This window comes from Chiloscyllium punctatum, chromosome 29 (assembly GCF_047496795.1).
Source record: "Chiloscyllium punctatum isolate Juve2018m chromosome 29, sChiPun1.3, whole genome shotgun sequence".
Classification (NCBI taxonomy): Eukaryota; Metazoa; Chordata; class Chondrichthyes; order Orectolobiformes; family Hemiscylliidae; genus Chiloscyllium; species Chiloscyllium punctatum.
The window spans coordinates 78,336,573-78,353,888 of NC_092767.1; the positions used below are offsets into that span (position 1 = coordinate 78,336,573).

A 17,316-nucleotide genomic window follows, 5' to 3' on the forward strand; every position below is an offset into this window, starting at 1 on the left:
GAACATACACATCCCCTCCCCCCTCCCATTCTGTGCCTCATGCTAGAAAATTATGACCTATGAATTCTCTTTAAATGCAACTGTAAGCGATCAGGGAGGGTTACACAAATACACATCTCCCCAACTTCTCGCTTCTTTTGTTAAGTTTTTCAAAAAAATAAGGTTACCTTTCTTGCATCATTACAAGAAGAAATATTGTGTTCTGAACACACCACATTACAAAAATGCAGAAAAAAAAAAGTTTTTTGCTGTCAATATTGCATTGGGACGAATGAAGAAAGAGACTGTTTCTTTTCCACCCCCAAACACGTGTCTCCAATTGAAGGCAGGAGATTGTTGCTTGCGCAATTTGCCTGCATTTATAAGTTTACATATTCCCTGTCAAATGAAAGCAACATGAAATGCAAACATGCTTGAAAAAGTCAAACATCAGTGTCTCACCATTTGGCTACAAAAGATTTCTGTTCACGGGCAGCACGAACAACCAAAAAAACTGAATTATCAATACAAAGTCTTAGTGAGAATGTCTGATCTCTCAGATTTATTTGGTGTTTAAATTCCTGCCATGTCGCTGATCAGGAATAAAACTGGAGTGCCCTGCAGCAAAACTAGATTCATAAGCTCTTCTCCCCTGCCCCTCCCACCAACTCATTTGTTGGTCTCGATTTTGCCAATTTGGCAAAATTCATGTTAGACGCAAAGCATCAGGACAGACCCTGAATTCTATCCTAAGACACTGAGCAGAGCTTGCTGAAATGGGTGAGTTACAGGGTTTAATCCCAGAATTTCTGCAGCAAGATTCTCAACTGTTCTGGTACAAGACTAAACTTTTTTTTTGCTATGTTCTACTCTGGGTTCATAAGCTCAGTGATGAAGGTGGACATTATAGTGGAGGAAGTTGAGGGAAGGGCCAATTTCCAGTTTATTTTTCAGGAGTCAGGGAAATCAGATCCTAATTTTTAATAGATAGGATCCAATATCAAAGACACTCCCTTAGTTTAAGCAGGCTAAGCATTGGAAATGGCAGCTCCTAGAGGGCATTTTAGACAGTCTGTTTGCTCACAGGTGTTGCTTCAACAAAACTTTAAGGTCTTTTATTTCTTTGAAGTTTCTCTAAATCCATACAAGAGTAGTAATCCCACTGGAAGAGCCAACTGCCATTTTGAACTCCTCCTGCCACCTCATACACTTCAACCCATTGCCAGTGTTCTGGAAGTCAGTGTGATCACATTGCTCCAAATTCCCAAAATAGAGTTGATATCCATGAAATTCCAAAACAAACAAAAAAGAAATTACCCACAGCCTAACTGAAAGGCATCAAGACTCCTTCAAGAACCCTGATAAGTTTGAAAAAAGGGTGAGAGTAGGGGAACTTCATTGTGAAATGCCTCCTACAATACATCAATATTTATGAAACCAAACTATATCAACCATGAAGGGAGAACAAAGCGACAAGGGAGAGAATTGAGTCAAAACTGTGCTATGCGGTAGCTGCTCACAGATCTATTTCTGCTGTCAATACAAGCACAAATATGCAGATGAATATTAGCAACACTATAACAATCAGATAAAAAAGGTCAATTGTTTCCTCATTTTATTCACCACAGTGATTAATCCTCCTTGCAGCTGCTTAACTGAAGGCAGCTAGAGCACACTGGATAATGATTTTTGTTTTTAAAAGTAATGTGGGCTTCAGAACAGAATACCTCTTTTACATATTCTAAAACTTTAATGGTTAAGTTGTATGCATCACTGACAGTTGACCAGAGGCTTTAGGTTAAATTAGTGATAGACAGATGCAAAAGCCAGACCTGTACTACTGCCTAGTACTGTCTACACTGGGTACCAGACCTGCATGACAGTACAGCATGTCCAGGTTTCTGTTAAGACCATTGTAATATCAACCAAGAGTTCCCGTCTCCGTTCTTCCTGTCATGAGCACTGCTCACCACCTTACACTGTCAATCACTAATTTTCATTGTAATTCCCAGTTTTATTTAAATTAAAATTTGAACTATATGATTTATTTGTACCGGTTCAGAACCTTTTACCAGTTGGGTACTGAAAAAAAACATTAAAACAAAAATATACTGGAAAATGGACCGGAAGTAGTTTGGTAATCGGTCTATTTCCCCGAAGGTTAAATAAAGATCAGCGAAGATATACATTTTAAGGTGTAGTGACCCTCAAACTTCAGTGGCATTTCCTGCAGCTGCTGTGTAATGTCAGTCTCTCATTAAGTGTTCACAAGCTAAGTACAGCGTACTAAATAGTTGATGTCTTGTCCACTCCATCTGTCAAAATAAAAAATAAAATCGTTTTAATGAAGCATCAGCCAAGGGTATTGCCATAATCTCCTCTTCAGATTTTCACTCTTTCTGCTACACATCAAATACACAACCCAGCACATTTAATAGTTTGCTTTCCCGATATGTTGAAATCCAGGCTCAACACATCACTTCCCATAACAAGACTCCTCTAATGAAATTTGTGTTACTTGGTCTGTCCTCCACCTTATAACATTTTACCCATGCACTTCCAGGTTAGTGAACAATACCACCCTTTTCAATCTTGATGTCTAGCTCTTTACTAAAATTCTAAGAAAAGTCTTAACTTACAACTACGACAGCTTGAATTATGACTGAACAAAGCATGCAAGTATTGTGCGATTTAACATTCATAATAAAGTTTCATAAATTAACCATGAGAAACATTAATCGGTTTAGTGTTGTATAACTAAGGTAAAATCGTATTTCTAACATCAAGACAAATAGAATGTGAAAAAGTTTAATAAAGAACAGTGACCCTTTACTGGGGGAAGGAGGACTATAGTTGCAGTACCAGTCTTAGTTCTCCAGTGGTACTTGACTTACCACATTCACTGCTGCTGTGGTACAAATTACTGGATCTCAATAGCACAGCAACCATTACCAAATATAAATAATATATTTGTTCCTGACGGTGCACCAAGTCTAGAGCCAAACACTGATAAGGACTTGAACATAAAAGCAGGGATGTACTTCTGAGGCTCTATAAGGCTCTGGTCAGGCCACATTTGAAGTATTGTTCGCAGTCTTGAGCCCCCATATCGCAGGAGGGATGCACAGGCCCTGGAGCGTGTTCAGAGGAGATTCACGAAAATGGTTCCAGGAATGAACAGCTTACCATATATAAGGAACATTTGAGAACTCTGGGTCTATACTCTATGGAGTTTAGAAGAACGAGGGGAGAATCGAATTGAAACTTACAGAATACCTGGACACAGTGGACTTTGAGGAGTTGTTTCTATTGGTAAGAGAAGAGGATCAGAGGACACAGCCTTAGAGCAAATGGAAGACCTTTTAGAATGGAGGCAAGGAGAAACTTCTTCAGCCAGAGTGGTGAAGCTATGGAATTCACCTACCCAGAACGCTGTGGAGGCCAGGTCATGAAGGTGGAGACAGATAGGTTCTTGATTGCAAAAGGGATCAAGGGTTATGGGGGAAAAAGTTGGAGACTGGGGTTGAGAAACTTATCAGCCATGACTGAATGGCGGAACAGACTCCATGGACTGAAGGGCCTAATTTCTGCTCCTATGTCTTATGGTTTTGGATAGATAAAAACTGAAAATGCTGCAATTACTTGGCTGCATTGTGTTGAGACAGAGATAATGTTTCAGGTTGATAAGTTTTATCAGAATTGAAAAGAGGTAGAAATTTAATACATTTTAATCAAATGAAAAGGGAAAAGGGTGAAGAAAAGTACAAAACAAGGTGTATGGGTGTGCTGGGTTGGGAGAAGGGAGAGATTAAATGAAAATGAAATGGAAGTGGAAATGGGGAGTCAATGGCCTCGTAGTATTTATTGATAGACTCTTTAACCAGGAACTCAGCGAATGTTCTGGGGACCTGGGTTCAATCAAAAATAATCTGGAATTAAGACTCTATGGATGACCATGAAGCAATTAGTTATTGGTGGAATAACCCATCTGGCTTACAAATGTCCTTCAGGGAAGGAAATCTGCCTCTTCACCTGGTCTGGCCCACATGTGATTCTATATCCTCAGCAAGATGGTCAAATCTCAACTGTCCTTCGAAATGGTCCAGCAAGCTACTCCGTTCAAGGGTAGCTAGGGACAGGCAATAAAAGCTGGCTAGCCAACGATGCCCACGTGCCACAAGTGAATTTTAAAAAAGGGGGAAAAAAAAAGGATTGATGGTGCATGACCAAAAGAGAGGGAAAAAGAAATACAATTCTTGAAGAGGTGTGATTGGCAGATGGAGAGCTGTCACCTAAAAGCAACAGCAAGAGGAAAACAAAATTAGAGCAAAAAACTGCAAAAACAATGTTTCTTTTGGTAGTCGGGGAAGAGGGGATGGCAGAAGTCATAGTCATGGTCTGAAATTGTTGACGTTGAGTCAGGAATTTAGTAAAGCATCCAATTGCAAGATAAGGTGCTCCTAAGCTTCACTGGTAAACTGCAGGAGATGGGGGGATGGAAAGGTCAGCATGAGGGCAAAGACAAGAATTGAAAAGGCACAAGACCTAAGCTCAGGTTTACACCTGAACAGGAGAAATCTACATTTGGTCTCTCCACTATACAGTAAATGTGTGTATAGTATAAACTCAAAGTACACATACGTTATTGTTTCACCTGGAAAATTTGTTTGAGGCCTTGGATGGCATGTGGTTGAATAGAAAGGTGACAAGGTGAGAGTGTGTGGGAGTGAATGGAGGAATGAAGCATGGTGTCACAGAGGGATAGGCCTCTTCAGAATGCTGCAGAGGGGACAAGAGGAGATGCAATTGATATCATCAGGTAGAATGCAATCCAAACTGGAGAGGAAGATCTATGGAATATGGAGGTTGGCAGGATGGAAGGAAAGAACAAAGGGAACTATTGTGGGAACTGATGATATGATAGCAGGTACTGGAAAATGGGGTGGACCCAGTTAAAACACCCAACCAAGCACAGTGAGAGGAAGAAATTCTTGAGGACAAAAGGAACTTGTCAGAAACACTGTAGAAACTGGGAGTGTTAACAGGAAACCAAATGCAAAGAATTCTAGTTGAGCCAGTGTATATTGTGCATATTTGGGGATAGCATTTGCCTGGAAAAGGAGGCAGAAAAGTCAAGGAAAGGAAGGAAGTAGATGGTGACGGACTGCGAGAGAGAGGAAATTGGAATAATAATCGATTAAATGCTCCATTTCAAGGTGAGCACAGGAAATAGCAGGCACTACAGCCTCCTGTACATTAATAATTTTAAGAAACTATACTGATTAGGACTGAAACAGGGAACATTCCACATAACCCACAAAAAGACGACAAGTATAGCTAGGACTTGAATTCCCCCTGAAACCCTTCACTTACCTCCTAAGGCGTGCTCGGTCATACTGAGACACAGAGATTCTAGTCTGGTATTAATCTCAGGTTCTGTTACTGGCACTTGGCATTCTATTAAAAAAAAATCACAAATCTTCAGTAAAATTTCAATTTGGCCATGCAACAGAATGCCACTTCTTTCTCTGCAGGGTTTCTTCTGCGTTCCCCAATTTCTCCTCTTTTGGAGAAAGATGCTTGGAGACAATAACATCTGCTGCCATAGGCATGCTCAGCACTTGAATATTCATTTGTTGAGCTGAATATAATGGCCACATCCCCAGCAGCTGGAAAACACCCTGCTTTGCCTTTAGGGCTTCCAAAACCCACCTTTACTGGGTGGCCTCCTTATGTAGCATACAGACTCCCCTACAATTAGTATGAGACCTTTAAGTGACTGATTGAGGTTTGGAGTGGGGGTGGGAAGAGCATTTGATTCCAGACCGCCAGCACACTCAAAGTAGGAACCATACTTTGCCCTGTGAGAGAATGTTAACAGCATTAGCAAGCCTCTCAATAATACTGGTCACTAATGAGAAGTCTGATCATGTTCTCATCCATTAGAAAGCCCACATCTGCAGACAGTGGGAGTAAGTGGACATTAATTAAGAGCAGGAATCATCATTAGATTCTCTCCTCTTACCACCCTCTCCCCATAATCAAGTTTAAGGCTCAAGATCAATTCTAATAGTTCAATGTGAATCACAAAATAGAGCATAGGAGGCCATTTGGCCCATTATGCCTGTACTCATTTTTAACAGAGCTACACCGTTGGTCCATTTCCTTTAGCCCTGTAAATCTTCCTGTATAGGGTGAACTTTCTCAGCACCAATCGGAGAATTTCTGATCTCAGTGTCTCAGGACCACAATGTGCAAAACACTTGTTTACTATACAGCGAGACTGGAGGGCAGGATGGGAAAGCTCTCTGCATTTTAAACTGACCAAGGATGACTAAGTGGTCTGTTTAAAAATGTTCTTAGGGATCCTCAAGTTTCCTCCAAATTATCGATCAAAATAGCAACCAAAATATCAACTATTGCTTTTGGAGAATTATAGACCAGTTAGTCTGACCTCAGTGGTGGGAAACATGCTGGCGTCAATTATAAAGGACGACATTACGACACGTTTGGATAGCAGTAACAGGATAGGTCAGAGTCATCATGGATTTAAGGGGAAATCTAGAATATTTTGAGGATGTAACTCTGAAGATGGACAAGGGAGATCGAGTGGATGTAGTATACCTGAACTTTCAGAAAGCCTTTGATAAAGTCCCATATAGGAGGTTAGTGAGCAAAATTAGGGCACATGGTATTAGGGGCAAAATACTGACTTGGATTGAAAATTGGTTGACTGACAGGAAACAAAGAATAGTGATAAACGGCTCCCTTTCGGAATGGCAGTCGGTGACCAGTGGTGTGCCGCAGGGATCAGTGCTGGGACCGTAGCTTTTTACAATGTACATTAATGATAGAGATGAAGGTATTAAAAGTAATATTAGCAAATTTGCTAATGACACAAAGCTGGGTGGCAAGGTGAAACATAAGGAGGTTAGGAGAATACAGGGAGACATGGACATGCTAAGTGAGTGGACGGATGCATGGCAGATGCAGTTTAACGTGGATAAATGTGTGGTTATCCACTTTGGTGGCAAGAACAGGAAGGCAGATTACTACCTAAAGAGTCAAGTTAGGTAAAGGGGCAGTACAACGAAATCTAGGTGTTCTTGTACATTAGTCAATGAAAGCAAGCATGTAGGTACAGCAGGCAGTGAAGAAAGGCTAATAACATGCTGGCCTTCATAACGAGAGGAATTGAGTACAGAAACAAAGAGGTCCTTCTGGAGCTGTACAGGGCCCTGGTGAGATCGCACCTGGAATACTGTGCGCAGTTTTGGTCTCCAAATTTGAGGAAAGACATTCTGGCTACTGAGGGAGTGCAGCATAGATTCACGAGGTCAATTCCCAGAATGGCGGGACTATCTTATGCTGAAAGATTGGAGCGAATGGGCTTGAGTTTAGAAGGCTGAGGGGGGATCTGATTGAGACGTATAAGATTATTTAAGGATTGGACACTCTGGAGGCAGGAAGCATGATTCCGCTGATGGGTGAGTCCCGAACCAGAGGACAGTTTAAAAATAAGGGATAGGCCATTTAGGACAGAGATGAGGAGAAAAGTCTTCACCGAGAGAGTGGTGGGTGTATGGAATGCTCTGCCCCAGAAGGCTGTGGAGGCCAAGTCTCTGGATACTTTCAAGAAAGAGTTGGATAGAGCTCTTAAGGATAGTGGAATCAAGAGTTATGGGGATAAGGCAGGAACAGGATACTGATTGAGGATGATCAGTCATGATCATAATGAATGGTGGTGCTAGCACGAAGGGCATAATGGCCTACTCTTGCACCTATTGTCTATTGTACTTCAACTGGTCAAGTCAGAAACAAGCAGTAGGGGAAGATTTATAAAACTTGTCTTGTAAACAAACTGCATCTCATTATTTTCACAAAGACACTTCCCATGCTGAAGATGGAATTGACAGAGGTAAAACATGACAAACCTGGCTGCTGGAACATCAGGATGGCCTGTGGGGTGGTATGCACAGGTAGTGAGTATGTCCGTTGCACAGAACTGCGACTTTGACTTGGCATGCTATTACTGCCACCTGGGTTCGCAAACCATAGGTTCTGCAGGAATAAAGAAAAATATATAATGCAGTACCTGGATGACGACATCTGGATTTATTTTCCTCATTTTAATAAAAGAGAAATTACTAATCAAGAAAACCCATTTTCAAACATCCACAAATGATCATGAGAATCAAACTGTTAATAACAATTTGGTTATTGTTGCCTCATCCCTCTTTACTTATGGTGCCACTTGCTGGATTGTAGTTCCACCTGCACTGTCAGCTCTTTGTCACTTCATTCAAATAATAATTTCCTCATGCAAGATGAGGCCGTTGGCCTTGGCAGACAAACAGATTGGCCAAGGAAGAAACAGGATCATTCCATAATGTCCACATTTATGAATACATGAACTAGGAACAGAAGCAGGCAACTTGAGCTTGCTCTGCCATTCAGTCAGGTCATGTTTCAAATTCCACATTTCAATCTGTCCCTGATAGCCTTAGATTCTTGTCAAGTAGAGGAATCTATCTCCACTGTAGAATATTCAATGATCCTGCCTCCTCAGGCAGAGTGTTCCAAAATCTCTCAACCCTGAGAAGAGAAAGAAAATCCAGGCGGACTTGCTGAATGCTGATTAGGGCAGAAAGCCTCCTTTCATAACCTAAGAGCACAGAGATCTCCAGTGAGGATGTGGTATCCAAGTATGGTTATAATAATGCACTAATGACTTGGAAACCAGTTCAAATATCAACATGGTGGCTAAGAAATTTAAAATTTTTGGTTGACTAAATCTAGAACGGGGTAATGAATCTTTTGTTAAAAAAATTCTGAATACTCTCTCCAGGTCCACAGCCATGTGGGTTAAACTCTCAACTATCATTTAAAATGAGGCAAAAAAAAAGCTGCTCAGGTGCACTGGCGTGGACAATAAATTCTGGATTTGTCAGTGATGCCTGCATCCCTCAACGTGAAGTTATGCTAGAACTGGATTTGACTTTCACCCACTGCTCTGCCCTTACACATGATTTAACTGCTCAGCACTTGGAAAACAGAGGGAGGATCTGACATAATTAACATGGATTCATGAAAGGGTAGTCTTGCTTAACCAATCTATTGGAATTTTGAGGGTTTAACTGACACAGCTGATAAGGGAGAACAAGTGGATGTGGTTTACTTTGACTTCCAGAAGGCTTTCATTAAAGTCCCACATAAGAAATTAGCATGCAAAATGAAAGCACATGGGATGGGGTAATGGTGTACTGACATGTATAGAGAACTGGTTGGCAGAAAAGTAATGAATAAGGTTTTTAGAGTGTGGTAGACTAACAACTAATGGGATATTACTGGGATCAATACTTGGACCACAGCTGTTCACAATACATATAAATGATTTAGGTGAGGGAACTAAATGTAATATCATAGTCTAAGGTGAGCTATTTAGGATTGAGATAAGGAGAAACGTCTTCATTCAGTGGAGTGTCTTTGGAACATCTACCATAAAAACAGTTGAAGCCAAAACACACAGATTTCAAGAAGGAGATACAGCTCTTGAGACTAAAGGCATCAAAGGGTATGGGGAGAAAAAAAAAGGAACAGGGCACTGAGTTGGATGATCAGTCATGTTGATATTGAATGTCAGAGCAGGCTAAAGGACGAATGGCTGACTCCTGCTCCCATTTTTTATGCTGCTATGTTCACATCCTCATTCTGAAAGAGAGGCACGTGATGAAAGTCCCAGTTTTTAAAAATTTGTTTAATTTTAAACTTCCTTCAATTTCATCCTGAGGTGGCACAATGGAAGACACCAACATCCAATTTCATGATAATAACTTTACAGGTTCATAAACCTTTCATCATCCATAAACACAGCTCAAAGCATGAAAAGCCACAGTAACAACCCTCATTTTTTTGGGTTCATCTGCATTAGGAGTGTAAAATTGTGACAGGAAGCAGGTGGAAATACAAGGTGCCAAAATAAAGAAGAAACTGGGCAAAGAGTTACAGAAAGCAGGTGTACAATGGCTGAACAAAAAGAGGAGCGAGGTTGAAGACACCAAGTCATAGAACAGAAAAATACAGTGCAGTACAGGCCCTTTGGCCCTCGATGTTGCGCCGATCCAAGCCCACCTAACCTACACTAGCCCACTATCCTCCATATGCCTATCCAATGCCCGTTTAAATGCCCATAAAGAGGGAGAGTCCACCACTGCTGCTGGCAGGGCATTCCATGAACGCACGACTCGCTGAGTAAAGAATCTACCCCTAACATCTGTCCTATACCCACAACCCCTTAATTTAAAGCTATGCCCCCTCGTAATAGCTGACTCCATACGTGGAAAAAGGTTCTCATGGTCAACCCTATCTAAACCCCTAATCATCTTGTACATTTCTATCAAGTCACCCCTAAACCTTCTTTTCTCCAATGAAAACAGCCCCAAGTGCCTCAGCCTTTCCTCATACGATCTTCCTACCGTACCAGGCAACATCCTGGTAAACCTCCTCTGCACCCGTTCCAGTGCCTCCACATCCTTCCTATAGTATGGCGATCAGAACTGCACACAATACTCCAAATGCGGCCGCACCAGAGTCTTATACAACTGCAACATGACCTCAGGACTCCGGAACTCAATTACTCTACCAACAAAAGCCAGTACGCCATATTCTTCACAGCACTATTTACCTGGGTGGCAACTTTCAGAGATCTGTGTACATGGACACCAAGATCCCTCTGCACATCCACACTACCAAGTATCCCACCATTAGCCCAGTACCCCATCTTCTTGTTACTCTTACCAAAGTGAATCACTTCACACTTACCTACATTGAACTCCATTTGCCACCTTTCTGCCCAGCTCTGCAGCTTATCTATATCCCACTGTAACCTGCCACATCCTTCCTCACTGTCAACAACTCCACCGACTTTCGTATCATCTACAAACTTGCTCACCCAACCTACTAGCCCCTCCTCCAGGTCATTGATAAAAATGACAAACAGCAATGGTCCCAGAACAGATCCTTGTAGAACACCGCTAGTAACTGCACTCCAAGATGAACCTTTACCATCAACTACTACCCTCTGTCTTCTTCCAGCCAGCCAATTCCTAATCCAAACCTCCAACTCACCCTCAATGCCATACCCCCCTAATTTTTGCAGTAGCCTACCATGGGGAACCTTATCAAATGCCTTACTAAAATCCATATACACCACATCTACCGCTTTAACCTCTTCCACCTCCTTAGTCACCTTCTCGAAGAATTAAATAAGGTTTGTGAGGCATGACCTGCCCTTCACAAAACCATGCTGACTATCCTTGATCACATTATTCCTATCCAGATGTTCATAAATCCTATCCCTTACAATTCTCTCTAAGACGTTGCCCACAACAGAAGTGAGACTCACCGGCCTATAGTTACTAGGGTTATCCCTACTCCCCTTCTTGAACAAGGGAACCACATTTGCTATCCTCCAGTCTTCTGGCACTATTCCTGTAGACAACGAGGACATAAAAATCAAGGCCAATGGCTCTGCAATCTCCTCCCTTGCTTCCCAGAGAATCCTAGGATAAATGCCATCAGGCCCAGGGAACTTATCTATTTTCACCCTTTCCAGAATTTCCAACACCTCTTCCCTACATACCTCAAAGCCGTCCATTCTAATTAATTGTGACTCAGTATTCACATTGGCAACAATGTCCTGTTCCTGAGTGAATATTGATGAAAAGTATTCATTCAGTGTCTCCCCAATCTCTCCAGCCTCCACACGCAAGTCATTGAACGCATTACTTAAATTCACATTCTCAGCTCGTCAGCAATACAGCACTTTCAAAGTTAGTTTTTTTTAAAAAAGCAGTGCTTATTTTATAGATACTTGTTTTTTCCGTCCAGGACACTGAACACTAGGAGAAGTAAACAAATATTAGATTTTCCTTAATTCACTGGTATGTACATATGGAAAGTTTTATTGTATTTCACATGGTTTATGCCAAATTAGCAAATGAAGGAGTAGTTAATGCATTATGAATGAGATGCTGGTAAAAGAATGGTAGTTGATAAAGAATACCAACACATACTACCAACAGCTCTGCATTCACCATTTTTCTCTAGAGAGATAGCAGACCACTAAATTCTGAATATCATTTATATTTAACACTTGAAAAGATTGCACTCATCGAAGGAATCCACAGCCGATCAGCATCTCCGATTTCCACCAACAAACACTTTAAAGTTGTAATCTTGTAGCATCGTCATTTTCCTCAATAGGAACTTTACTAACCTGCCTTCCTTGACTTGTCAATGGATTAAGCGTATGCCTTGGAGAAACACCACCCAGACTAGCAGCTGAAGTGCCAATCAGACCCATGCGGTTTGCAGACAGACCCCGTGGAGGCACCTGGAATGGCCGTTGGCCTCGCCTGCCTAGTCCGCCAACCACAGAGCCGGCTGTGGGAAGTGAACTCGACTGACTGAAACCCCAGCTGGAAAGAAAAAGAAATTTATGAATTCCAGTATTCACCAAAGAACATGAAATACCAACAATAAATTACTAATAATTTCCCCACTTCCGAAGCAGTGACCCCTCGAGTCAACAGTAAAGTCCATCCAAACCTATTCGACTTATACTGATGAACGAGATGATAAACCAAGGCCAAGTCCAAGACCTTGACTGGATGGAGAAGATCACGCAGCACTACTCTGACGAAGAGCAGGAAAGTTCTTATTAAAGTCCTGTCAAATATTTATCCCTCAACCAATGTCACTAATCAACATTATTTTTGGTGAAATTTTGCCTGCACATAAATGTGTCAAATTTCTAGATTACGGAAGTGACTATTAGTTTACTGCCTGTGAAGCATAGTCATCTGATAAATGCTGCAGCCAATGCAAGAATATTTTCTTTCTTATACAGTATCTTCCATTTACAGAGATTGTGTTTTGACAAAAGTATTATGGACAAATGGAGTCTTTAAACATATGTTGAGAGAGAAATCCTATATTTCATAGGAGGGTCTTCCTACTGGATATTATGTATTCCTAAGTTGTACTTCTATATCACAATTTCACAGACAGAGCACAACGTTGACATTCTGCATCACACAGCATGGACTGATTTGTTCTGGTTAGGAGTCATTCTACATATATCAAGTTGGCATAGATAAATCTGCCTCAAGTGGCTCACATTGTACATTTTAATGAAAACAAATTGTATGGTGGTGAGTTAATGTAGTAATGGAAACTCAGAAGTTCTCCTGATGTTGATAAACATCACTTCATTTATTACATCCTTTGTTACTCGTGACCAACAATTATCCTAGTTGTTATATAAATCTTCCATCTTCAGTACCTTGGCAAGCATCAAGAAATGAATGGTGTAGGTGCGATGAGGATGCACAGATTTGAAGTCTGACAGTTGATACAGATTCACATAGTTTTGCAGTGCTCCAATGCAGCTTGCTTGTCTTTGAGTACCAGCAGGTTCAGTATTTAAAACCAATATTCAGTAGAATCCACTACAGAACTGAATCATAGAATCCTGACAATGCGTAAAGAGGCCATTCAGCCCACCAAGTCCACACCAACCCTCCAAAAAGCATCCCACCTACACTCAGACCCCCATCCTCGCCCCATAACTCCATATTTACCATGGCTAACCCACCCAGCCTGCACCACCCCTGGACACTATGGACAATATACCCTGACCAATCCTTGCACAGCTTAGGACTGTGGGAGGAAACTGGAGTACCCGGAAGAAACCCACCCAAATGTGTAAACTAGAAGGCTGGAATCGAATCAGGGTCCCTGTTGCTATGAGGCATTAGTGCTAACCACTGTACCACTCCCACAGAGTGAGGAATAACGACATCAATAGATTATGATGGGGATGTTTGAACATGGCTGAATTCTTTTGTTAGGGCGGAAAAGGGCATAGATATACACTCAGATCTGTCAGTGAGATTCCTTCATTGGTGCTGGGAATGGACCATGTGAAGACAATGAATGAAGCAGAGATTGAGACAAGATTAGTCTGAAGAAATTAGATAACTGGAGTTTGTTGTGAGAGACAGAATGTTGAGCAATTGGATGTAATGTTGATGGTGATTTTTGGGTACGGGTAGCTTACTAATTAAAAGAGAGGGTTTATTGATGCATCCTAGAAAATATTCTATCTGGATGCATCACAGCTTGATATGGCAACTGCTCTTCCCAAGACCACAGTTACAAAGTCATGAATACAGCCCAATCCATCAGGCAAACCAGTCTGTCATCCATTGACTTAATTTGTGATGATATTGTGGTTTTAAGAGGTGCATTTTGTCCAGGTTTTTAAAAAATAAGTTAGTCAAGCAGTTGAATACACTGTTTATTTGGCTTCTATGTGCACACTAAAGGTTTTACAATCAAAGTCACTGTGCCAGGTTTATAAGTTACTACAAAAAAAAACATATGAATAAATGGTATAAACTCACTTCCCATTACACCTCTCTAGTTTCCCCATTGTGTATACAGGCCAAATTAACGGTGAATAAATCAGTGTACAGTAACCCATTTTAAAGTAGTCTTCTGAAAAATTCAGCATCTGCAAGATGGCATCTGGTGCTCAGCTCTTAAATATGGTCCATGAAACTGCCTCAAATATGCCATTCTGCCAGGATCAGAAATAAAGACCAAAGCAAAGAATTTAAATTAAAAGCACTACAGAAGTCAACAATGACAAATTAAAAGTTTGTGCCAGAACTACAGTTTTAAACATTTTTCTATTCTCCTGTATTGTACAATTTCTTCAACTGGATCAGAGAACTGGAGATTCCTCTCCCTTCTTAGTGTCAACGATCAATCAGGTCCCCAAACTGTGTTACCAGGGGCAAACTAATTCCCAGAACTTTACAATTATTTTACCTGATTATTTCAAATTGCAAATACATACCAATACTTTCTGTAGCACCGAGATGCTTTTCAGCTGAAGGCCTGTGACCAGTGACTTGCCATTAGGATCAGTGCTGGGTCCATTGCTTTGTCATATTTTGATAAAGGATTTGGAGGTGAATATAGGAAGTATGGTTCGTGAGTTTGCAAAACTCACGTATGAGAGCAAAATAGATGGTGCAGTGGACAATGAAAAAAGGTTATCACAGAGTACAATGGGACAAGGAGTGACAGATGGAATTTAATTTAGATAATGTGAGGAGCTGCATTTTGGTAAGGCAAACCAGGGCAGGATTTGTATCGTAAATGGTAGAATCCTGGTAAGTGTTGCTAAACATAGAGACCTTAGAGTGCAGGTGCATAGTTCCTTGAAAGTAGTTACAGGTATACAGGGTGGTTAAGGCAGCGTTAAGCATGCATGCCTTCATTGGTCATAATATTGAGTTAAGGAATTGGGATGTCAAGTTGTAGAGGGTGCAGAAAAGATTTACAAGGATGTTGCTGGGACTGGACGGTTTGAGCTATAGGGATAGGCTGAATAGGGTGGGGCTTTTATCCCTGAAGAAGCAAAAGACTGAGGGGTGACCTTCCAGAGTTTTATAAAATCATGATGGGCATTGATTGGGTGAATAGCCAAGGTATTTTTCCTATGGTAAGGGAGTCCAATTCTACAGGGTATAGGCTTAAGGTGAAAGGAGGAGAAAGGTTTAAAAAGAAGTCAAGGGGTAACTTTTTCACACAATTGTGCACTTTTGAAACCAGCTGCTAGAGGAAGTGGAGGACATTACAACATTTAAAAGGCATCTGGATTGGTACACGAATAGGAAGTGTTTAGAGGAATACAGGCCAAACACTGGCAAATGGGAATAGATCAGATTGGGATATCTGGTTGGCACAAATGAGTTGGACCAAAGGGTCTGTTTCTGTGCCGGATCAATCGAATGGTGTGATAATTGCTTATCTCTTTTCATACTGACAACTAATAAAATTCACCAAAAAAAAAAAGCTGTGAGCTTCTCTCATGTTGCACAACACCCAAAGTCTGCACTTTGTACCTTCTAAATTAACATTTGGCAGTTTTGAAAGCTCAATTACTAAACTTGGACTTTGCCAACCAAGCAGTTTCCCCTTAATTCCCTATCCAACTAGCCCTCAACGCAGCTCTGTTGCATTTACTTCTCTTATTTACTCCCCATTTTTTCCTCTATTCCTGGAATGAAAGCTGCAAAAGGGAACAAGTGGGGACAGCAAGGGGTAGCACAGTGGAGAGGTGTACCAGTCTGAGACTGAGAGAGTGCTTACATACAGGGGAAAACCAAAGTGATCAGGAAGATGTAAATTTGTTGAAATGCAAAGCAGGGCTACAAGAATCTAACATATAGAATAGCAAACTTAGGAATCTTTTAATTGAAGACCCTCCATTAGAAGGAGAACCAGTCCACAGGTCTCTTGCAAAGATGTTCCAGATCTTGCAAGCCACGCTGTGAACCTTTAATTTCTGATTCTCAGCACAATGAACTGTATACCCCACCAAAATCCACAAACATATGTCATTTTGATGCAAAAAACTCACCTTCTCTGGCGAACGCCTGGCATTTCTAGCAAGGCCTTCCTAGGAAAAGACCTCAGCAGCTTAAACACTTGCTGCTTCCATGAGAATAGTCTTTTCTTCTGTGTTTCAGTAAAAGCCTGTAAAATTACAGTCAGAGTCATAAAGACATACAGCACATCAACAGGCCCTTCGGTCTAAAACGTCCACGCCCACCAGATATCCTTAACCTAACCTAGTCCCACTTGCCAGCACTTGGCCCATATCCCTCCAAACCCTTCCTACTCATACTCTCATCCTTGTAAATCTTTTCTGAATGTTTCAAGTTTCACAACTTCCTGCCGATAGGAAGACAACCAGAATTGCAAGCAGTATTTCAGAAGTGGCCTAACCAACATCCTGTCCAGCCACAACATGACCTCAACTCTTGTACTCAATATTCTGACCATAAAGGAAAGCATACCAAATGCCTTCTTCACTATCCTATCAACCTGCGACTCCACTTTCAAGGAACTTTGAACCTGCACTCCAAGGTCTCTTTCTTCAGCAACACTCCCCAGGACCTTACCATTAAGTGTATAAATCCAGCTAAGATTTGCTTTTCCAAAATGCAGCACCTCAAATCTATCTAAATTAAATCCATCTGCCACTCCTCAGCCCATTCGTCCATTTGATCAAAATCCCATTGTATATAAATCATTTATATAAAAATAACAAAAACGGGTGAACCCAGCATCGATCCTTGTGGCACTCCACTGGTCGCAGGCCTCCAGTCTGAAAAACAACCCTCCATTACCACCCTGTCTTCTCCCTTTGAGCCAGTTTGTATCCAAATGACTAGTTCTCCTTTATTCCAGGAGATC

The 17,316-nt window shown here is 41.2% G+C and overlaps 1 protein-coding gene across 4 annotated transcripts in view; it reads right to left on the minus strand.

Moving 5' to 3' along the window:
• Positions 1–1,709: 1,709 nt before the first annotated feature.
• Positions 1,710–17,316, minus strand: part of samd4b (sterile alpha motif domain containing 4B) — a 91,086-nt gene continuing 75,479 nt past the window's right edge. For all 4 annotated transcript variants that reach the window (XM_072549561.1, XM_072549564.1, XM_072549562.1 and 1 more), the window contains 5 exons: positions 16,478–16,593; positions 12,257–12,458; positions 7,914–8,040; positions 5,353–5,436; positions 1,710–2,294 (listed from right to left, as the gene is read on the minus strand). In XM_072549561.1, coding sequence (XP_072405662.1) covers positions 2,266–2,294; positions 5,353–5,436; positions 7,914–8,040; positions 12,257–12,458; positions 16,478–16,593 — 558 coding nt within the window. In that variant the 3' untranslated portion in view covers positions 1,710–2,265. The remainder of the gene's footprint in view (positions 2,295–5,352; positions 5,437–7,913; positions 8,041–12,256; positions 12,459–16,477; positions 16,594–17,316) is intronic.